Below are 24042 nucleotides of genomic sequence, written 5' to 3'. Positions count from 1 at the left end.
TCATGACTTCTGGCTGTCAAAACCAGTGGGGATTGCGGATGAGGCAAAGGGCTGCTGGAGTCTCAGGTGTTCCTTTTTAACAGCCTGCACATGGACTTACCTGCTAACAGATTCCCTCACTCTAAGCTCCAGTGGTAAGGCAGATGCTCAAAAGGTAACAGGGATATACAAGGAGGAACTGAATTGTCTGGCTTTAGCACAAGGGTTGGAGGGGCAGCTTTCTCTCATACGGAAGTGCTGGCAGAGGCCATTGTTTTGTTTTTTTTTGCTGAGTCCTCCCCCTGCATGCAGGTAGCTTATCTGAGTCTCCACCAATATGGCTAACACTGTTCGCCTGCCTTGGTGATTTTCAGAGACTCCACTCACTCAACTAGTAAGCACACCCAAGCGATTTCCAGTGGCTTTTTCATATTTATATGTACTATCTTGGATCATCTTCTGGTCATTCCTAAAATCTCTCAAAGGTTCACTAACCCCAAACAAGTAGCATCTGGCCTTGACATGCTACATACCTCTCACTAAGCAATCCCCAACCAAGCATTAGTGGTAGCTGGACTTAGTTCATAGAGTAGCCTCTCTCAGGCACCTCCAAGCCCATAACAAGTGGCAACCACTTTCAAATCACCTCATAGCTCATACCAAGTGGCCCTGGGGAAGAGTAAAAGCAGCGCTTGACCTTGGCCTGAACCAGAGTTCCTGCCTAGAGGCTCCAGAACTAACACACCAGGTAGCTAGCTATTGACCACACCAGAGCACCACCCAACCAACTCCACGAACAATACATCCAAAGGGCAGACTTGGCAGACACTAGACCTCTACTGAAGCAAATCCTGCTCCATAGGGTCACCTCCTGTATAATAGCTCCTCCACAGTAGTCAAGGCCAGTTCTCACTACCAATCAGCCTAAGGGTCAACCCCTCACACTGATGTGCAAACAGGCTCAACAACAACAGGAGGACACATACAACTCACCTGGAGCACCCAGCTCAGGTGACCAGGATGACTATACCACTGGGCCCCACAAGACACCTACTATATAAGGCTGCCCTACCAACACTGAGAGATATAGCAGTTCTACCCAATTCATAGAAACACACACAGGGAGGCAGCAAAAATGAGGATTCAAAGAAACATGTCCCAAATAAAAGAACAAAACAAAACTCCAAAAAAGAACTTAACAAAATGGAGGTAAGCAATTTATTAGATACAGAGTTCAAAACACTGATTATAAGGAAGCTTGATGACTAAATGAGAATGTCAACAAAGAGACAGGAAAAATAAACATGGACATAGAAAATATAAAAAAGAACTAATCAGACATGAAGAATACAATAACTGAACTGAAGAATGTATTAGAGGGAATTAAAAGTAGATTAGATTAGATGAAACAGGGGATTAAATCAGTAATTTGGGAGTAGCAGAAGAAAATGAACCAGAACAGCAAAAAAAAAAAAAATCTTAAAAAATGAAGATAGTTTAAAGGGCCTCTAAGACAACTTCAAGTATAACAACATTCACATTACAGGAGTATCAGAAGGTGAAGAGAGAGAAAGGGATTGAAAACTATTTGAAAAGATAATGATGGAAAACTTCCCTAACCAGCTGAAGGAAATACAAGCCCAGGATTTACAGAGTCCCAAACATGATGAACCCAAAGAGGCCTGCACCAAGACATATCATAATTGAAATGCTAAAGTTTAAAGACAAAGTAAGAATCTTAAAAGCAGCAAGAGAAAAGTAGTTGGTTATCTACAAGGGAGCTCCCATGAGTGTCAGCTGTTTTCTCAACAGAAACTTTGCAGGCCAGAAGGGATTGGTATGAAATATTCACAGTGATGAATAGCAAGTACTTACAACCAAGATTACTCTACGCAGGAAAGTAATCATTTAGAGTTGAAGAGTATCTAAAGGGCTTCCCAGACAAGAAAACGCTAAAGGAGTTCATCATCACCAAACCATTATTATATGAAATGTTGAAGGAACTCTTTAAGACAAAGATAAAATATGAATAATAAAGTGGCAATAACTACATATTTATCAACAATTACATTAAATGTAAATGGATTAAATGCTCCAAACAAAAGACATATAGTGGCTGAATGGATAACAAAACAGGGCCCTTACATATGCTGCCTGCAAGAGACTCCCTTCAGATTGAAAACCACACATAGACTGAAAGTAAAAGGGTGGAAAAAGCTATTTCATGAAAACAGTGACAAACAAACAAAAAAGCCAGGGTAGCAATACTTATTATACCTGACAAAACAGATTTTAAAATGAAGGCTAGAATAAGAGACAAAGGACCTAGCAATTCCACTTCTAGGTATTTTTTCCAGAGAAATCCAAAACACTAATTTGAAAAGACATATGTATCCGTATGTTCACTACAGCATTATTTATAATAGACAAGCTATGGAAGCAACTTAGGGGTCCATCAATGGATAAATCCATAAAAAAGAAGCAATGCATATGTACACTGTAATATGACAGAGACATAAAAAAGAATCAAATCCTACCATCTACAATAACTCTGATGGACCTAGGGTATTATGCTAAGTGAAATAAGTCAGACAGAGAAAGACAAATGCTGTTTAATTTCACTTACATGTCCATTCCAAAAAACAAAATACACAAACAAGTAGAACTGAAACAGACTCATAGATACAGAGAACATTTTGATGGTTTCCAGATAGGAGGGGGTAGGGAATAAGAAAGGGGAAGGAATTAATAAGTACAAATTGGTGGTTACAAAATAGTCACTGGGATGTAAAGTATAGCATAGGGCCCTGGCTGGTGTGGCTCAGTGGACTGGGTGTGGACCTGTGAATCAAAGAGTCACTGGTTCAATTCCCAGTCAGGGCACATGCCTGGGTTGCAGGCAAAGTCCCCAGTGGGGGCTGCACAAGAGGCAACGACACATTGATGTTTCTCTCCCTCTCTTTCTTCCTCCCTTTCCTTCTGTCTAAAGGTAAATAAAAATAAAATCTTTAAAAAATAAAGTACAGCATAGGGAATGTGGTCAATAATATTGTAAGAACTATCTATGGTGCCAGGTAGGTACTAGATTTATTGGGGTAATCAATTTCTAAGTTTTATAAGTGTCTATGTTGTACACCTAAAATTAATATATTATTATGTGTCAACTGTAATTGAAAAATAAAAAATTATTTTAAAAAAGGAAATGTACCAAAAGATAGAGTTCTAATTTTTCATGTGACCTTTTAATATTACTGTAGCCAGTTTAACAGTCATATATTAAAAGTAGCCTGAGTGGGTGGATAATGTTCTTAAGACCCCATGGTAGCATTGGCTTCTCCTTAAGAAGAGTGATTAATTTTACAAACCAGTCTTCTACAGCGCCTAGTAGTTGGTTAGTTAATAATGGTAAAACCTATTTGCTTTTAGATAACTTAATACGGTCCAGAAACTGTTATAGATTTTATATGCCTTATCTTATTTAAACCTTTAATATGCAAATATTGCACTTGCCTGAGGCCACAAAGTTAGTAAATGGTAGAACTAAACCCAGGTTTCCTAATACCAAATCCCCTCTCCTAAAAAGCTGCAGCTCTGGGCTGGTTACCTTATTCACAACTTTCCTTCTCAAGGACCTCTGCAGCAGGCCCTGCATGGGCTCGCTGTCCCACCGCAGCTGCACCCAGCGGAAATGCTGCTGCACCAGCAAGTCCGAGCCCTGGAGACAGGCCTTCGCCACGGTGCCCATCAGAAAGCAGTTCTCATGAAAGTAGTAACATTCTGGCGTTCCATTTCCTAAAACAAGCCATGTTATAGGACAAATGCAAATTAAAATAAGTCAAAGAAAGAAGAGCAAGAAGTATAGCATGTACTCTGGGGACAGACAGAGTAGAACGATTGCACAGGAGCTTGCCTCTCAGCATGGTCTTGTCTCACCATAATCATTACCTTTTTGAAAAGTACAGGGGCTTTCTGTGCTGCGATTTTCCAGAGGTGCCAAGAAGTCCCCCAATAACTCTGACAATGAAGATTTTTCCAAATTCTCTAAGATGATGATGATTTTCTTATTAACAGGAGATTGTTTCACTGGGATCAAACAAGCTGTGGTCAGAAATGAAATTAAGTCATTTACGCTTTTACCACAATCTATATGAACTGGCCAAAATTACAAAGTCTGAGGACATAAAGTAGTAGCAAAGAGGTGACATAACAAGAATGCTCTTAAACTGTTGAGCGAGTATAGGACTCTGGCAGACAGTTTGGCACTATTTAACGCAGTTGAAGAAATACACACACAGCCGTCCAATACTGGTTCCACAACAGATCCCAAATAGAATCAACCCAACTGTCCACCAACAATGCAATGGATAAATAAACAGGAATATATTCAGGCAAGGGATATGAAACTGAACAATTAATCAGAGCAACAACACAAAGGATTATCACAATAAAGTAAGGCACAAAATACAAAAATATATATACAATATTCCATCATATTAAGTTTGAACACGGGCAACATTACACATATAAAGATTAATATACTGATAGTAAAACTATAAATAAAAGCAGAGAAATGATCATCACAAAAGACAGATTAATGTTTATCTGCAGAAAGAAGGGTTTGTGAACCTAGACAGGAGCCTGTGGGCACATTTTGGAAGGTGGGAATATTTTATTACTTCATCTGATCAGTAAATGGTTTTTATTTTAAATTATCATTGATTTGTAAATATGTACATAGCATATATTTTATTGGTGTATATTTCACAATATAAAAGGTCAAACTCCTTATATGACCTTTAAATTGCACATATATAATAAAATATTCATAAAACTAGAGAGACGAGACTTCAGAGAGATAATCAGACCCTTCCTTTAATTTTTCAGGTCTCAGAGAGGTTACTGTGATATGACTAGGGTTTTAGAACAGTGGTAACAGAGGACTAAAATCTCTAGGACTTGAGAGTCTTGTTTTAGTGGTCCTGGTCTTCTCAATAAAGATAGGGAGACTGTATTGAATACCAACATCAAATAAGAGAGAAAGTATGTGGAAAGTTATTATATGTAGGAAACAAGTATGTCAGTGGACAAAACATACTTGAAACAGTGCCTCACACCTACCAAGCACTCAAATGTTAATGCACTGCAGTTAAAATGCACATAGTATTTTACTTGCTCTATATCAATGAATTAATAAAAAAATTAAAGTCACTTTAATTGTTTAGAAGAGTCTAATAGCCCCCAGTCTTAACCAATTTAACCCTGAGAAAAAGATCAGTTTAAAATGCTTGAGTAATTTTGTCAAATATTCCACTTTTCTCAAATACTCGTAATAGTGTATTATATACTCCCTTCCTCCTTGTTACTGTAGACACAATGCATTCTCACTTTCAAAAAAACTCCTTGAACATTGTAAATGAATCTTTTCTGAGACTGAAATAGTTTTTCTGGATGCTATTAGCTTTAAAAATTAGAAGACCAGAAACACTAACACCCACCTCTCAATTTAGTTGTATTTGTGGGGGCTATTACAGTAGTGCCTGGTGTGTGCTAGATCCCCTTCAACGAAGTTATTCAGTAAAAAGTGTTAAAATACTATGAGTCTCGGTGTTCAAATGTTCTCTCAGGAATAACTGATTATGGGAGTATGATAAACCTATTGTTTGTTAAAATGATGACAAACTAACAAACCAGTAATAAAAAATAGACCAGGTTGGATGGTTTATGTATATGCACTCCTGTAACTAAGCACTAAAGGTCTCCAGTTTTCCTTGATTTGTGTTAAGTGTCTGACTAGTTCCTAGGGCCCTAAAGCTTCTGTATCTAGACAGAATCTCCTAGGAACATGTGACTACATTTCAACAAGTGTTTACCCAGTGCCCCTTCACTGTGCTACATCATATTGGAGATGACTAATTCTAACTGAGGGACGTGGCATTTTAAATTGGACCTATTACAAGGAATGGCATCCCAATAGGTGGAGAGGTTGGGAGAAGGCTAACTGTATGAAACGGCACAGGCAGAGAATGGAAGCTGAGCAGGACTCAGTCCTCCAGTTAAGACAGGTTGGGGGCTTGTTGTGGCGCCACACTGGTGCACTGGGATCAAGTAGCCAGAGCTGTGGGCAGCTGCACAGCAGGCTATGTCCCTCCAGGGCTGCATGGTGCCATCACCTGGGGTCTGCCCCCCAGAGGCTCTGATTTAACTGTGCTGGGCCTGAGCATTGTGTGCAGCCAGGGGTGAGAACGGCTCCTATGGTCACAACTCAACTACAAGTGAAAAGTGGAAGACCCAAAATGTCACATTGGGAGAAACTACCAGCTCTGGGAATCAGTGGACCTCTTTAAGGAGAGAGACAAACAGGGACTCCTGCTTTGAGATCTCACTTTGATGTGAAGAACTTTCTGGAGAGGATAAAAACAGGAGAAGACCCCTATAGGCTTTTATTGCTGAAGGCAGGAAGCAATGGGCATCTCATTGAGGGCCAAGGCAGAGAATGCAAAGGCATCTTGAGAGACAGTCAGCATGCCTTGGAGGTAGTTATCTTGAGAGAGGGCCGGGGAGGAAATCTTAGTGACACTGGAGTTTCCACCAAAGAAGAGGTTGTGCAGGAAATGGAGGTGAGGCACATGAGCAAGAGTGTACTTGGGGGTGGGTTGTGGGGTGCTAGTTTATACCTCGGGCCTGATGTGCCTGATGAGTGAGACAGGCCCTCTAAGATGTCCAGCAGGTGGTGGGATGTGAGGATGGGAGCAGTGAGGGAGAATTAAGGATGTAAATGCAATACAGGAGTTTGTAGGAGACAGCAAATTCATTCTTCTGGGTCTACAAGCAAGGACTGTATTGCTAATAGCTCAATTAATCCCACTTTTAATGGACAATTTGTACCCTAGACAGTGTTGCTGCTCATAACAGGTGGGTTGGGCTTTGACTTCATCTTTGTCTACCTTGGTCTCCCATGAAGTACCAACAGGGGTCAAACGAATGGGTTTCTCCAGTGAAAAGCTTCGTCTTCTACACTGCTAGCCTCATTTCCTCAATTTTTCAGGAACACCTGTTTCTCTATTTGACCATTTAAGTTCAATATCCTCAAACAGGTTAGTTCAAAGGCAAATTTTATTTTAGTTGAGAAAGAGAATGTGCTTAAATTCAGGTTATTTAGTATAATTTCAGGTTTACTATTTTAACCAACCACAGAAGCAGGAAGTTATTGCTGTTTCCAGTTTGAAGGGTTCAACAGCCTCTGATCAAGGTTTAAGGAGCCGAAAGGAGGCCACAGCCCCCACCCATTTTGGAGCTGTAGAGTCCTGGTTTGGTGCCAGAAAGGTAACCGTTCAGAATACATCTGTCTGATGCTACTTCAAGGCCCTATTTATGGAACTTATCTACCCTTTTGGACTTTTTTCTTCCAACTTTATAGGCTATGTCAGCTGCTCCTCTCCTACAGGTTGATAATCTCAATCAGACACCTCCCTTGGCTAGCTCAGAGCTACACTGCAGTTTTGAACAACCTTATATTAAAAGTTCTGGACAGTCAGTCCTCACTGACTGTCCAGAGCAACACTCATTGGTTTAAAAGTATTTAACATATCACATTTACAGATAAATTTAAGCTCCTTTGTGGCTAACATGAGCACAAGTCTACAATCTTCCCCATGGGAACAGAAAGCAGTTGTTTTTTACACTGCCCACTTAAAGGAAGGCCCTGCAGGGACAAGGCTCTAAGAGTCCAGATGAGGAGCAAGGGGTAAGCCCTGGAAGAGTGTCTATATGTAATGCAGGATCCAGGAAGGTGAGGTGAACTCAGTCATGTAGATGGTAATGAGCATATTCTCCTCATGTTATTACAGTAATTCCATCTTTATGACTTCTAAAAAGTAAAGTTCTCAGGAATTCAAAGTACTATTTTAAAGTACTAATTTGGGGTTAATTTTTTCTACTTACTGTCATATATAACTTGAAAAAATATCTGTCTGGCTAACCTAATCCATATCCTACACTGAGACAAATTTTGACCCAGTTCTAGTACATGTTCTCACCCTTCTTACTACATAACAGAGGCATGGGGCATGGCTGTCTCTCAAAAAAGGCAATATAAAAAGGGAGACTTAGTTTTAAATGGTTTTAAAATAAACAGAATAACTCTTGTTGGTATAAGTGTTATGTTAATTCTTTCTGAAGTGTTCTTTTACTCTATCTTCTTTTATTCATTGGTACAATTTTTAATCTCCATATAAATTTTAAATTCTTAAAACTCATTATTTAAAATACATTTGCAATTCTTATGTTTTTTGTTTGTACACTTTTTATTCATTCTCTGTTCACTGGCTTTCTTCTACAGATTTGTATAGAGAAACAAAGAAGGTTATATATGTGCTGTGCACAGTGGAAGATAAAAATTCAACATTCTAACCTCAGCCCAATCCAAGTACTTTAAATCTCTTTCATGAGAGAAAATAAAGTTAAACACCAGGAGGAAGCATAGAATGTCTTATGAATAAGTATATTCCTTACTTACAGTAATGTAATTTGATCAATTTAATTTCTTGTTTAATAAAGCAAGAGAGTAACTGATAGATAATTGTTATCCCCTCATTATTCTAAAAGCTTGAGTGGAACACACTAGGAATACCTTTTTATTCTCTACTCTGCATTCAAGAGGTAGATTCCCTGTCTACCTCTTGACCAAAAGAACATTCCTGCATTGCACTTTCGGAACTACAGTAGTAGTGATACCAAACCATTGACAGATCTGACCCTTTTCTTCCCTCAAGATTCTCCAGCACTCTCAGAAGCATTTGGTGTCCCCATCTACAGGACTTATGGTCTACGTTCTTCAGCAGTTCTTCACTGGTCACAGTCAATAGCAATGGGTCCTACTGAGAAAATGATGGTGATGGTGGAGTGAGCTTTAGGAGATAAGGTTAGACAGCAGTAACCGCAAGGTCAGATGAAGGCTGGACCATAATGTTCTTGACATAACATTCAGAGAACTCTACATTTTATTCTGGAACCACTGCAGTATAATAGCAGGGAACTATTATGAGTGGTTTTGTCTTCTGGACTGAGGCCTATGGAAGCCCATAGAAGGAAGAGAGTCCAGAACAAACACAAAGGGTTAGTATTGAAGCCTCCTCAGTTTCTGAGCAAGAAATGAGAGTTGGCAGGGGGAATGCAGAGTAGGAGGTAGAAATGAAAGATAGGAAGCAGATTCAACAGAACTCAAGACTGACTAGATATGGGAAATGAGGCAAACTGAGGAATGGATGATAAAGCTCAGGTAGCTAAGTTGGACAACTGCATTCAAGGTCTTAGCAGGTGAACTTCGTGTTTGTGTCTTAGCATTGTTATTTAAAAAAGAAGGAAGATATTTGATGCTTATAAATGACTTATCTTTTACTTACTGGTAATAATTACTTATTATCTCCAAATACAGAACAAAAATCCTTCCATATTTGGAGATGACACACCATTTCCTACATAAGAAAGTAGAGATTTGGGTGGGGGTCTAAGTCCATTGCTTAAAACTTCATTTTTCATGCATTGTACAGCATGGTAACTATGGCCAGTAATGTGATATTGTATATTTGAAAGTTGCTAAGAAAGCAGATCTTAGAAGTTCTCATCACAAGAAACAAATTTTTTAAATTATGTATGGTGATAGATGTTAACTGGACTTACTGTGCTGATCATTTTGCAATACACACAAATACTGAATCATTGTGTTGTATATGTGAAATTAGTATGTTATATTTGATAAATTGATATATCATTTTGGTAAATTGATCTATTGATAAATATAAATAACAATTATATTTCAATTAAAAATAAAATTTAAAATATACTTCATTTTTCAAATCTAATTAACTCTATAGCTCTATGCCCTATCAACTCCTCCCTTATCAGCCCCGGTACTCTCTAATTTTATTTCTTACTGCCTCTACTCCATGCAAGTTCTTCTCCTTGCTGACAGCTAAATATGACTAGCATTTCTTTTTTCTTTTCCCATTCTATTTCCTGTATAAGATTCATCCATTTGTTCAACATATAATCATTGGCAATCAATGTGCGAGGTAAAATAAAAAAAAAAGGCTACACATTACTAGCCTTCAAGGAGCTCAGTACATAACATGTGTTTGGGCCAATGCAAAAGCCCAAATAATATCCTCACTGCCCTGACCTATAGTTAGGTGGAAAACAGAGGTTTAAAGAAAGTCTACTGTTGTTCATTAAAGGGAGCTGTCATACTGGAAGGGATCAGAGAGGCCTTCATTTGAGATGTCCTTAGAGCATAAAAAATAGGGATTTTTCTTGTCATAGGTCATATCTATTTTAATGAGTACTGTATAATATACTTTGTGTAGTACCTGCCATGTGGGAGTTGTAGTGTGTGTTGGAGGTAAGAGGATTTGCGTGTTCACTTTAAAATTCTAGGTGAAAATTGCTGCAAGAACAAACATATGAACAGTGGAAAAAACAAAGAACACGTAAAAAAGAAACACCAAATTTTGCCGGAGGATAGGCACCTATTTAAAAAAAATCAGATATTGTAAAGAAGACTTACTAATGGTCAACGGGTACATGAAAACTCAACATTACTAACCTTCAGAAAAATGCAAATCAAAATAAAAAAAGAGCTATCACCTCATGCTTGGCAGGATAGCTATTATCAAAAAGAGAAAAGTGTTGGCAGGAATGTGGACAAAAGGGAACCATTGTATACTGTTGGCAGGAATTTGTGCAGCTACTATGGAAAATAGTGCAGAGAGTCCACAAAAAATTCAAAATATAACTACCATATGATCCAGCAATTTAGGTATATATCCCAAAAAGATGAAATCAGGATGTTTAAAGATATCTGCTTCCCCATATTCACTGTAGCATCATTTACAATAGCCAAGATAAGGAAACAACTTAAATGTTAAACAACAGATGAATAAAAAAAATGTCATATCTCTCTCACACACACACTGGAATATTATCTAGCCATAGGAAAGAAGAAAAACCTGCCATTTGTGACAATGTGGATGGACCCTGAGGGCATTATGCCGAGTGAGGTAAGTCACACAAAGAAAAACAAATACTGTATGATATCACATATATGAAATCTGAAAAAGCCAAACTCATAGAAACAGAAAGAGTAGAATGGTGGTTGGTGGTACCTGGGGGGATTGGGAAAATGGGGAGATGTTTATAAAACAAATAAATTTTGGGGATCTAATGTACAGCGTGACTATGGTTAACAATCTATTATACATATGAAAGTTACTAAAATATGTTCTCATCACAAAAAAGAAATGGTAATTATGTGAGGTGATGATTGTAATAATTTTTCTATGTACAAGTATATCAAATCCACACACTGTACCCAATAATCATGCACAATGTTATATCTAGATAAAAAATAAATAAGGGTCAAATAAGCCAATCAGATGAATGAATGTCCTTGGATGGAAGGTCTTAAATGGCATTGACTTAACTCACTGGGCAATGGAGGGATGTGAGGAGCAGGAACCACAGAGAACCTCTATTCAGGGGTTGGCCTCTGAGGGGCATTCAGAGAGAAGAAGCAACAAGCAGAGCAACCACTTACAGGAAAGCAGACAGGAAATGGGAAAAAGGGGCAGAAAGTAAGGTGGTGCCAATGGGGATGGAGGAAAATGCACACAGAGACCAACTTGGCAGGGCATAACGGTGGACTAACTACGGGACAGGGGTTAAGTGTCCATGAATGAGAGGACCTCGGGGTTCTATGTTGGTTTCATATTGCTTTAAAAATTGAAATAGTTGACAATACTGAAAGGACAAGACCCTAAATTTTCACATAAATACCTAAATTTCTAGCTTCTTCCTAAAAGTTATGAGACCTCAGGACACTGAATCTACACTTCCGCCAGTTAACAAGCTGCTGGAGCTGAGAGCTACCTTCAAGGTAGATGGAGATGTGCCTCCTCCTCCCTCCAGCCCCATCCAGCCTTATTCATCTGCTAATGTGGCTTGTTGGCACCTGTGGTCATGTAAGTTTTCAAGCCTGTGAATAAGACCTGAGTTTCTAGTATGAGGGACCAAAAGACTTGTGCCACTAACCAAATTTGGAAATCAGTATGAGTAGTTCTTTGTACGATTTTCCCCATAGATTTAGAAATGTCAATCATCCACCTTAGGTCACCTCATGACCTAATTCACTGCTCGTCTATGTTCTTAGCTCTCTAGGCTTCAGTAGAATACAGTCTGTAGTTGCTATCTAATAGGGAGATAAAAAAATATTTTAGTTTCTTACTTTGAGATGAAAAAAGACAAAGTCAAAAAACGTAGGGAGCATTTGCTATATAACTAAGAGGGAAACAGGAAGTTTGGCACAGGTGTTTTTAAGAAGTGGCTAGGAGTGATTCAGGTCATGTTCAGGAGTCAGATGCTTGGGTTTGAGTCTTCTGTGTCTTAGCTGCAGGACCTTTATGCAATGTACTTAACCTCTCTCTCTCTTTTTTAAAGATTTTATTTATTTCTAGAGAGAAGGGAAGGGAGGAGAAAGAGAGGGAGAGAAACATCAATGTGTGGTTGCCTCTCACATGCCCCCAACTGGGGACCTGGCCCGCAAGCCAGGCATGTGCCCTGACTGGGAATCGAACTGGCAACTCTTTGATTCACAGGCTGGTACTCAATACACTGCGCCACACCAGCCAGGGCCAAAGTACTTAACTTCTTATCTCAAGTGTTTCATGTTTATAAATCAGGTTGTTTAGAATAGGGTCTACCAGAATAATAGCTTAATAAATTTTAGTTATTATTAATAACATCTTCAGAGGAAACAGTTTTCTGTAGCTAACATTCACTACTTTCTGGCCAAAGGCTAGCCTGGGTACTACAGCAACATTCAGATTCTAGTGGGATTTTCCTGTATCCAAAGTGTGTTTCTAGGAATCCTCAGTCTGTTCCCAAATCTGCCTCTTAATTTTATTTCTTGATTTAAGAACTATTGGTCATTTCCTTCTTCCTAAGCCTAGTCAACAGCTGCCCCAGCCATAAGATAGTATACTTCATCACAGCTCCAAAGATGAGAAACATCCCTTCCTCCAAAAGGGAGATTTGAATTTGGTTTTCAAACCATCCTTCATGTATCTTGTAACTGCCTCCCCGCTTCACCTGCTCCCCAGGGCTCTCTATGGCTCTTATCCTGCGGAGATTGGGGTCTGCTTCATTTCAGTTTTGTGTCATAGTCACTAGTCAGGCTATTCTATGCAGGGCTATGGCTAATTCTACTTGTGGTAAAGCTCGTGGTCTTAAGCTCTGGAACCTAAGAGGTAAAATTCATGAAAACACATTTAATCCTGGTTCTGCCACCGTGTAGTTGTGGCAAGTTATTGACCTTCTCTGTGCCTATTACCCCTGCCCCACACCCCACGCTCCCCCGCCCCGCTTTGAAATGGAGATAATTATACCTCATTGCATAGTGTTGTCACAGAGATTAAATGCATGCAATGTGTTTAGCAAAGTGCCAGTCAATACCATACTGAGGGTGGTGGGGAGAAAGTAGTTCAATAATAAAAATTACCATAACCAATCTCTCTTTTATCACCGTGCAATTCTAAACAGCATCAGTGATGCAATACTCAGTCCCACTAGGGCAGACTGCTCCCACCACTTCCTCCTTGGTATATTCTGGTGCCAGTAATACAATATGTTCACAACAGATGACTTATAAAAAAAAGATAAAAAAAGAAGAAAAGAAAATGCAGAATGTAAAATAAGTAAAATGATATATATAATTTACAACTGTCGATATGTAATTTTTTGCAAATGTTCACCCGAGTTCCCAATTTTTATCCCATAGCTGTTGAATAATTGAAAAGTGTATTTTATTTCCAAGCACCAAGTTTATTGCCTTTAATGGCATCATTGAAGAACATGTCTTTGGTTATCACAATTCAGTTCACTGAAATAGTCTTACCGCTACTGATGAACAAGTTTACTAGCTGTTCCTTAGAGAAACCAGCATCCACTTCAGCTCTCACTATTTCACAGGAGAATCCTGCAGCCATTTGCTTGTGCTGTGATAAGAAAGCACACTGGTTAGTTCTGCATGCATTTGAGTTTTCAAAGAAAAGGAGAGGATATGCAAGTAATCGATACCTTCATGCAGAGTGCAAGCTGATGTACTATGTAGTCCTGCAAGCTTCCTTCTGGGCCATGGAAAATGACAGTATGATATTGCTCAACCTATTAATAAACCAAGAAGAGAATTTAGGTAAAAATTCTAAGTTCAGAAGAGAAAAAAGGTGGTACACAAGTGTGAAACTCCCTTTCTGATTATCCTTAGTCTTTCAAAGGATTAAAAGTAATATTTTAATTAATTAGCTTTATTCATTGGACATGTCACATTTTTCACTTTCATGTGAAACATTGGAAAATATTATATTTATATATGTATTTTGTATAGTGTTTATATATTTAAAGCAAATGATGGTATTTTGTGAAAAAGCACACTCCTTGTATTATCTACAGCTGCAGTTCAGTGTATAAGCTGGGAACAGGGTTCCTAGCATATTTTGTCCTTTGCAGACAAAGGACAAAATGTTCTGTGACTCTTCTCCTTTATCATCACTTGTAAATGATCTTTAGTTTGAGTTTTCCCAATGCTTATTATACTTTTCAGTGAGTAAAACAGCAATGAGTTTTATTAAGAAAATTTTGAAAAATACAAAGAAATATGAGGCAGAGAAATCACTAAAGCAAGCATTGTGTTTCCTTCTAGCTTTTTTCTTTGCAAAGTTGATGTCTTTATATGTTTTTAAGAATATGTGAGTGTTATCCATTTACAGCTGTTGTACATTAGAGAGTATCTTTGATTTTTTATGTAAAAGATATCTTGATGAGTATCAAAAATTCTTTGATTAACCAAGGGTGTCCAAACTGTGGCCCATGGGCCACATGTAACTCAGGATGGCTATGAATGTGACCCAACACAAAGTCATAAATTTACTTAAAACACGGAGGTGTTTTTTTTTGTGATTACATGTCACACTGTATTTAATGTGTAGCCCAAGACAACTGTTCTTCCTCCATTGTGGCCCAGAGACACAAAAAGGTCAGACACCCCTGATAGTATTCTGTTCTGAATTCAGTGTTTCAAAGAAATCTAGGTAGAGACTGATTATTGTTACTTTGTAAAAAAAAAAAAATCTCCTACCTGGATGCCTATAGGATTTAAAAAAATATTTATCTTCACATATAAGGATATTTCATCTGAGAACAGGTAGAGATGTAGTATATCCTGGGATGGAAAGCCAATGTCCTTCTACATAGGGCAAAGACAGTGATGTATGGAGTAAGTAAGATGTGGAGGGGAGGTCATTTTCCACCTCCATCACCCCAGAGCTGAGCTCCTACTCCCAACCTATATGCTCGGGAGAGGCTTTCTTCTTGGAAAGGTCTTTCAGAAAAGCATGTGTGTAAGGTAAAGTGCCAACCTAACTGGTACAGTTAGAGGTAGCTCATGTACACGGATTGAGCCACTCAGACTTAGAGAAGTGTTAAACATGAAAGGGTCTGTTTTCTCTTTATGATTTAGAATGGGATAATGTCTAAGTATACACTTGTATATGTACCTTTGTGCTGTTGTTGCTCTATCATGCTCTGATGAGGCTATCCCTTTGAGATCATAGGGGAAAGCCACATCTTTGAGGGTGTCTGGGGTGGACTTCTATGAAGACAGTGAATGTGCCCCTGGTTTGTCATTACAGGAAAAGGCAGATTCTGGGATACAAAGGGAGGGCTTGAGGGAGAGCCCTCAGCATGAAAGGAAGAGGGAACTCCTTCCTATCTGGGGCCTCCAAGGAGACCAAGACATGCTTAGAGGAACCCCTGGAAAGTGGAGAAAAATGAGGCTTGACTACCAGGTGTCAGACCATGAGTTAAACAGGAAGTGGTCCTTCAGGGGACTCCTTATGTTGTTGGACTTGGGACTAGGTTTTAAGCTCTGAAAGACAACATATCTGGTAGCCACCAGTGGTTTTCTCTGGGTTTGAATGCTATTCCACTACTGCTAACCCTTCCACAGAAAAGGGAGAGGTTGGATTCACACTGAGAGTAAGGCAGCAACAGGGAAAGTGGTATGCCTGGATGAAACATGACAGTGGTTGTAGCTGCCCAAGAAATGTCAGCATCCTAAAGCTACGGGTTGAACTTGGCAGTGGCTGGTCTGGGCTGTTTTCTGTGGTAGAGGGTCTGTGAGCCAAGCAATGGTCGACCTGCCAGTGAGGAGCAAGACATGGACAGGGACTGCCGCACAGACATGGGAGACAGGATATCCTAGCAAGCTCAGGTGAGGTTCTGTTTCTAGGGAGTGAGGCTATGGAGCTACCAACCGCAGAGGTAAATTATTACTAAAAATAATTTTTAAAGAATAATCTGTTCTCATTTGTACCTATAAGATGGGGAAGCTTAGGGGATAAATAAATTGTACCTGTAATATAAAAATGTAACCCAGATTTGTCTAGTTGTGGTCTCTCCCAATTTTAAATGAAACATGGTAAATCCTATAGACATGCATAGCCAAATCTGCTTTTTGGCTTAGACAATTTTCCTCCCATTATGGTTTTGGTAATTTCTCCTTTTCTAGTTCTGCTATTTCTAACCTATCATTCAATGTTAGAGTAGGCAGCTAGTTAGATATTAACAAGGAAAGAGGGAGCAAAAAAACCCCAAAACCTGTCTAAGTGGGTAAATAGTCTTGCAGTCACGATGGGGAGGGGGGGCAGTAGATGACATAGTTCCACCAGCTCAACAGGCCTGGGACAAACCACAGGCATCCTGAGAGGAGAGAGAAAGGGGTAGAGGGAATTGTCTATTATTAGCTCCTGTACAGACCTGTACACAAATCACCTTGAAGTGACCTCTCCTCCCATTATACCAATTATAATAAATTAGCATTGCATTTTTGATACCTCTCCATCCCCCATTGTGGGCAAACCTAGAGAATTGTGGGTAGGAGCCAAAGTGGTAGGACACTAGCCTAAAGAAAACAGGACAGGATTGGATAGGTTAAAAATAAGCCTGCTCTTTTTAGGGATGGGATAGTTCTAAATAGACTCACTCTTCTCCCAGCCCACGAGAACAAAGGGATCATAATCCCAAAGGATCCATGCAGTTGCTTTTTGAATTCACCTGCTCTCTCCCATTCTCTGAGAGTGTACTTTTGCTTTAAGGGGCATTTGCTCTTTCAGCCTGCCCACTCTCTGAGTGTATTTTTGCGTTAATAAATCTAGCCACTGCCACTTGAACCCCACCTGTGTGTGTGTCCCTGAATTCTTTCCTGTAACACCTCAAAGAACCTTCTCTATCTGGTGACATTATCATGCTTACTTATGTTCCCTTTCTGAGCTCTGTGAGGACATCTATCATCATCATAACTCTGTCCTCCTACATTCTGGGAGAGCTCAAGTTAGACTTCTTACAACACTGACTATTCCCTGTCTCATTTCTGTTCTTTATTGTCTCAAGTACAGTTTAATGAAACCACTGCATTTTTAATTGTTGTTATACTTCCTTACCTTGTCCACCTCCTTTCCAACACTTTTCTTTTTAATCTTAGCCTGCACTCTACCATGGCTTTATTGTCCTGCTTTCATAGTCTGTCTCCTTGCATTCTCTAGAGAATAAGCATAAGTTCCTACTTTTTTCTAGTAATTTTTAAGGTGTGCTTTTCTTTCGAGTTTTGAAAATGATTAACTCTGCTCTTCTTTTGCAGTATTCTTCCTAAGTAATGTTAACTTGTTATTAGTACTTATGTAATCACTGGAAGAATTCTGCAGGAAAGCAGGATGTGGGGACCAAGACAGGCTTCATTTGGTGTCCAGTAATTTTTTTGACTGAATTCCTGCCTTAGGCCATTGGGTGGGTAGTGGGCTGATGTCTATAGAGTTTATAGCTAAATTCTAGGATCCAGGACTAGCTGGAGAGTTCAGTAGGCTGAACTCTTGCTGTTTATCATGGCAGACAAATGCATGAGATAAAACTGCAGTCCCAGGGAGCAGGATGCTCCTGCATCCACCCACTGATAGTGTTTATCTAATACACTATCCACATGTGGCACAATCTCCCCAAGCCCAACTGACTTCCTGCTAGGTATTTCCAGGAGTTTTCATCCCTGAATGAATGTGGAAGGACCTGTACTGACAGAAGGTAAAGGAGCATATCATGGTAGTGCAGAAAGCAGAGATTCTAAAGTCAAGGTTATATGTCCATTTTCTCACCAGCATAAATCTTGCCTTTTTAAATATTAGTAAGATAATAATAGTGTAACAGGCAATTAGAGAGGCATGAGCAGAGCAAGGGTGATAGGCCAAGTATGAAAGGTCACCAAGAGTGGAAAGCCCTGGGTACCTAGCAAATGGACAATTGTAGGGTGGGACCTCACTGCCAGGGTGACCTTTCCCCCGCTAGCATATCACTGGTCATGTGGTTTAGACTCTGCTGACCTTTCATATTGCTGGTCATGTAGTCTGAGTACTCCTTGACCTTCCCTCACCTGGGATGTCACTAGTCATGTGGCAGACCCCCTTAGAGGAGGAAAAAGGGGACCAGAGAATGGCCTCACACAACTCCCATAAAAACCCTTCCACAGTAACTCCCTTAACATTAATCCGTAGAGATAACATCTAGGCTTCAGTTGTGTTTCAGCTCTAGGCCCAAAAAAGCAAGGTAGGGGCGACACCATCAGGAACCCCTGCCCTGGGGCCAACTAGTCAGTAGAGAACCAAGACTCTGAAAGGGCACACCTGGGAAGGTAACCAATATTCTATTGAGACCCCCCCTCCCCCACGCCCGAGACCTCCAGATAAAAGATAAAAACCCTCAAGACAAACAACTCAGCATGGTATCTGTGGGTCTGTCTCTCTGTTTCTCTACCATACCCATACCTTTCTCCACCTTTTCCCCACTGGGGGCACTCTCTCTTTTACGAGTATGCCTGTGCCTTTCCCTGTCTCCTCCCCACAGGTGCATTCTATTTTCTTTCTTGGAAGTTCCAAGGGCCCTTCTTTTGCCTGTGTAACTTGTTTCCTGAGCCCATGCAGCCCAACTGGCTCGATTCTTCTATGGCTCACTCTTCTACCTCTATGACTTTCTACATAAATTTGCTTATATTTGAGTCTTGGCTCTGAGTTCTTTCTTAACCAGAACTCAAGTACTGAGGTTGCTGAACCAAGGTACAATTGTGGGTAATAATTTGATGCCTTTATGCTGCCAATAGTAGAAGGGCATTAAAAGTGTTTTCCTACCTAATTTCTAGTTGGCCTCAAATAAGCAAGCCTAACACTCTTTTGCCCCTATAAAGGCAGTAGAAAGTTTTTCTAGATTATCATCAAAAATAGAACTCAGTTCTATTTTTTCTGTTATTGTGAGGTTTTATCACTTTTCAAAAGTATTTCAGTGGGAAACTGCATGTTAGGTATTGCAAGCCAGGCGCAACTTTAAACCGTAAGTCTTGAGCTCTCCAAATTAATTTCAAACTGCCATGACTTATGGGTAGAAATTCTCTCACAAAGAATGGATTGTTTCACAACAGTGAAATTGAATATAGAATTTCAAGATTTATTGAATATTCAACCTCTGAGATTTTCAAGTAGCATTGTTATTTAATCTTATCTCACTTTTGAAAATAAGAGTGCTCTCTATTCATTACAGCCATCCTGTCAAACAGCCTGTACTTTCTTAAGATCGATTTTGAAATCATATAACAGCAAGAGACCCAGCTTTGCAGATAAGCTGTCTTCAATTTCAACACCTCATTTGTTTTCAGATTGTAGGGGTCTTACGAAACACAGGTAGGAAACATTCCATTTAAAATTTCATTGAAAAGGCTGTTCACTAGCAGTAAGCATTTTGTGTTCACATAGACTATTATCCTCTCTGAAAAAGGGTAAACTACAAATAAGTGAATAAAGTAAGCAAAAAAAGAGAAAAACAAACACATGCATTCCAATAGTAGGTTTCTCCTCACTTCAGGCATTATCAATTTTTGTCAATGTTATTTTGTTCTATCTGGTCAATGATATAGTTGTGTTGGTTACCATTTAAGTTCTGAACCAAAAAAATTAATTGCTGGGAGCCTATTACTCTACTGAGACTGGTGCAAACATGCAAAGCTATGCCAAGAAAACACAGTTAGCTATTCTAGCATTACCATTTACATTTCTCTAAATACTAAGATCTGAGGTATAATAATTATATATGCTATGTGCTTCCACCAGAGGGCTCTAAAGAGAGATAGGTAGGTAGATGCACAGAAAGACAGGCAAGCAAACAGGCAGGTTTTTTAGAATAAGAGGTAAATATTTTAATTGTGCTAAAAGGAGAGCTGTTCTTTGAAAATGAAAATCAAAGTTAATTTCTAAAAAGGTGAACTGTAGTTGTCAGAATCCCTAAGTGCATGCTTACAGTGTAACATTTTTGTTTATTAGTGAAGGGACTTGGGCCTTATCACCACATTTGGTACCAATCCCTTTTATTCTGGGGTCTCCACAGCCTATTCAGGAAGCTGTTATCACATGTCAATTAGTGCTTTGTGAGGCAAATGAATTCTGGATTAAATGGAACAATGACCTCAACAAAGGCCCATCCATCCCTTTATTTTTTTCCCTGCAGTGTTTTTTTCTGCAGAACTGGAGTTTGCAAGAGGAGCTGTAATCTCCACTATGGTCAATGTGGCAAATATAATGTGGTTTCAGACTTGTGGCATTATTTCAGAATTGTGACAATATACTTCAGCTTTTATTTGGATTTCTATTTGTCAGAGTCTGAGGAAAAGCTTCTATAGTATTGAGACAGTTTCAGGCCAGGTTGTGGTAAGATGCTGAACTCAACATAGAATGAAAAATAAAAGGTCTTTACCAAACCAATGAAATCGGGATGGCTATAGCCTAACATGTCAGGCTCTATAGCTAGAACTTTCATTCTGACCTCTTCTTACACTCAGTTTTAAAGAAATAATTCATATATGACTTCAGAGCCACAAATGACAGTTACTATCAATTTATTCATATAAAATCCCCCAAATATATTTGTACATCCAGCACGGGGAATACACAAAACTGGAGTCCTTCTTGTTAGAGAAGGTTTTAACCATTTGCTGAGGTCCCTCTTAACAGAATAGGTGTGAGAGTATGAAACTGAAGAGAAATTATAAATGAAGACACAAATGAAGTTCACAAATGAAGACACACATTTTCTATTTTTAAAAATTACCCCATTGAAACTGTAAAAGCCAAGTTCAGACTTGGTTACTAAATTCAAATAAAGCTAGGCCATCATTTATTAACATAAATATACTAACTTGGGTATTATAGTTATTTAAGGAAAAAGGACTGATGGACAACAGTGTGGTGAGTGCTTGGGGGAAGGGGATATAAAGGGACTAAACAGTACTTGAAAAATATAATTAAGATTATATAAAAAATAAAAATATAAAACTCTAGACATCTTGACCATAACCCTCCTTTGTAGCTCTAGCACTCATGAACTCTTCCTGCTCCAGACCTCCTCTGGACTGACAGCAGCACAACTGGCTAGCATCTTCTTCCACTACAACCATGGGAGTCTAAGGATCCACTGGTGTTGGAGCCACCTCTTCCTCACACCAGGAAACTGGCCTCCTCCTCCCACTGGGACATCACCCAGCCTGGCTCCTCTACACCTTGAAAAAGACCAGGCTGGACATGGTCATCCACTACAGAGATTGATGGAGACATTGTGGGCTGTTTTAGGTACATAACCAGTATTTATGAGATTATTTTTATGGGAACATAGCAAATTTATTTTGGGATTTATGAAAATAAATATAATCTAGTGAGGACTGAAGTGGACAGCTGATAAATAAATAAGTGGAAGAATCTAAAGAATTATGTCCTGCTGGAATCAGGGTAGTACATTTTAAAAATAGCCCTATTTTTAGGCATAGGCACACACACTTTGCCAACCAAAAGAAGGACAACAAGAAATTTAAAAGCAAAAAATAACCAGAACTGACAGAAAATCGAACTCTACGGAAGTCCGACAACCAACGACTTATAGAGGAAACATTCATCCAGACTGGTAGCAAGGGCGGAGATGGGCAGTTGGAACAGAGAGAACTCATGGCAAGGCAGTGACTGGAGGACGGGGCAGGCAAGGTGGCAGCTGGAGGAGCAAGTGTTTCCACATTTGCATGTGGATAAACTGGGAGGAATAACTGGGGAGTGAGACAGACCTCCCAACCCAAGGTTCCAGTGCAGGGAAATAAAGTCTCAGAACCTCTGACTGAAAACACCTGTGGGGGTTGAGGTGGCAGGAGAAACTCCCAGCCTCACAGGAGAGTTTGTTGCAGAGATCCACAGGGTCCTAGAATGTACACAAAACCAACTACCTGGGAATCAGCACCAGAAGGGCCCAATTTACTTGTGGGTAGAGGACAAAGTGAATGAAAGCTGGCAGAGAGCTGAGTAAGCAGCACTGTTCCCTCTCAGACCCCTCCTCCACATACAGCACCATAATGCAGCCACATGGGTTGCCCCACCCTGGCAAATATCCAATGCCCTGCCCCTTACTATGTAACTGGTATGCCAAGACAATAAAATATGGCCCAAATGAAAAAACAGATCAAAGATCCAGAAAAAACATAACTAAGCGATGAAGAGATAGCCAACCTATCAGATACACTGTTCAAAACACTAGTAATCAGGATGCTCACAGAAATGGTTGAGTATGGTCGCAAAATAGAGGAAAAAGTAAAGGCTATGAAAAGTGAAATAAAGGGAAATGTATAGGGACCAATAGTGAAGGGAAGGAAAATGGGACTAAGATCTATGGTTTGGAGTAGAAGGAAGAAACAAACATTCATCCAGAACAGAATGAAGAAAGAATTCAAAAAATGAGGTGAGGCTTAGAAACCTCCTGGACAACTTTAAATATTCCAACATCCAAATCATAGGGGTGCCAGAAGGAGAAGAAGAATAGCAAGAAATTGAAAACTTATTTGAAAACATAATGTAGGGGAACTTCCCTAGTCTGGCAAAGGAAATAGACTTCCAGGAAGCTCAGAGTCCCAGAGAAGTTGAATCCAAGAAAAGACACACCAAGAGACATCATAATTAAGTTACTCAAGAACTTAAGGAGAGAATCTTAAAAGCAGCAAGAGAAAAGAAGACAGTTACCTACAAAGGAGTTCCCATAAGACTATCAGTTCATTTCCCAAAAGAAACCTTGCAGGCAAGAAAGGGTTGGAAAGAAGTATTCGAAGTCATGAAAGGCAAGGACCTACATCTAAGATTATTCTACCCAGCAAAGACATCATTTAAAATGGAAAGGCAGATAAAGTGCTTCCCAGATAGGGTCAAGTTAAAGGAGTTCATCATCACCAAGCTCTTATATATGAAATGTTAAAGGGATTTATCTAAGAAAGAGAAGATCAAAAATACAAATAGTAAAATGAGAACAAATTCCCAACTATCAACAACAGAACCTAAAAAAAACAAAAACAAAAATGAACTAAACAAACAACTAGAACAAGAACAGCATCACAGAAATGGAAATCACATGGAGGGTTATCAGTGGGGAGTGGGAGGGGGGAATAGAGGAAAAGGTACAGGGAATAAGAAGCATAAATGGTAGGTACAAAATAGACGGGGGGAGGTTAAGAATAATATGGGAAATGTAGAAGCCAAAGAACTTATATGTATGACCCATGGACATGAACTAAGGTGAAGGAATGGTGGGAGGGTTGTACACGGTGGAGGGGAATAAAGGGGAGAAAAAAAATGGGACAACTGTAATAGCATAATCAATAAAATGTTATAAAAATAGGGCTCATTTATTAGCATGATCTATTCAAGTATTTTTCTAATTAGTATGCTCTATTCAAGTATTTTCTATATTCTTCTAATAATCATTTATAATCACTAAGTTATTAAAATACAAAGCTATGAATAAGCTAATAAAAACTGCTAACTGGCTAAGAGAAAAGATTGAGTTAATAGAAAAAGTTCAACTACTATAAATTATTAATGATTAAAAACTCAAGTTAAATGTTTCCAT

At 39.2% G+C, this 24042-nt stretch overlaps 1 protein-coding gene across 3 annotated transcripts in view; it reads right to left on the bottom strand.

The window, feature by feature from the left end:
• CTTNBP2 (cortactin binding protein 2) overlaps positions 1 to 24042 on the bottom strand; it is a 181851-nt gene that overhangs the window by 26575 nt on the left and 131234 nt on the right. For all 3 annotated transcript variants that reach the window (XM_045847761.1, XM_045847770.1, XM_045847780.1), the window contains 4 exons: positions 14107 to 14193; positions 13925 to 14024; positions 3925 to 4077; positions 3584 to 3771 (listed from right to left, as the gene is read on the bottom strand). In XM_045847761.1, the coding sequence (XP_045703717.1) occupies positions 3584 to 3771; positions 3925 to 4077; positions 13925 to 14024; positions 14107 to 14193 (528 nt within the window). The remainder of the gene's footprint in view (positions 1 to 3583; positions 3772 to 3924; positions 4078 to 13924; positions 14025 to 14106; positions 14194 to 24042) is intronic.

This window comes from Phyllostomus hastatus, unplaced genomic scaffold (assembly GCF_019186645.2).
Source record: "Phyllostomus hastatus isolate PE091 unplaced genomic scaffold, TTU_PhHast_1.1 phas_contig_118, whole genome shotgun sequence".
Lineage (NCBI taxonomy): Eukaryota > Metazoa > Chordata > Mammalia > Chiroptera > Phyllostomidae > Phyllostomus > Phyllostomus hastatus.
This window is presented reverse-complemented; position numbering and strand designations above follow the sequence as displayed.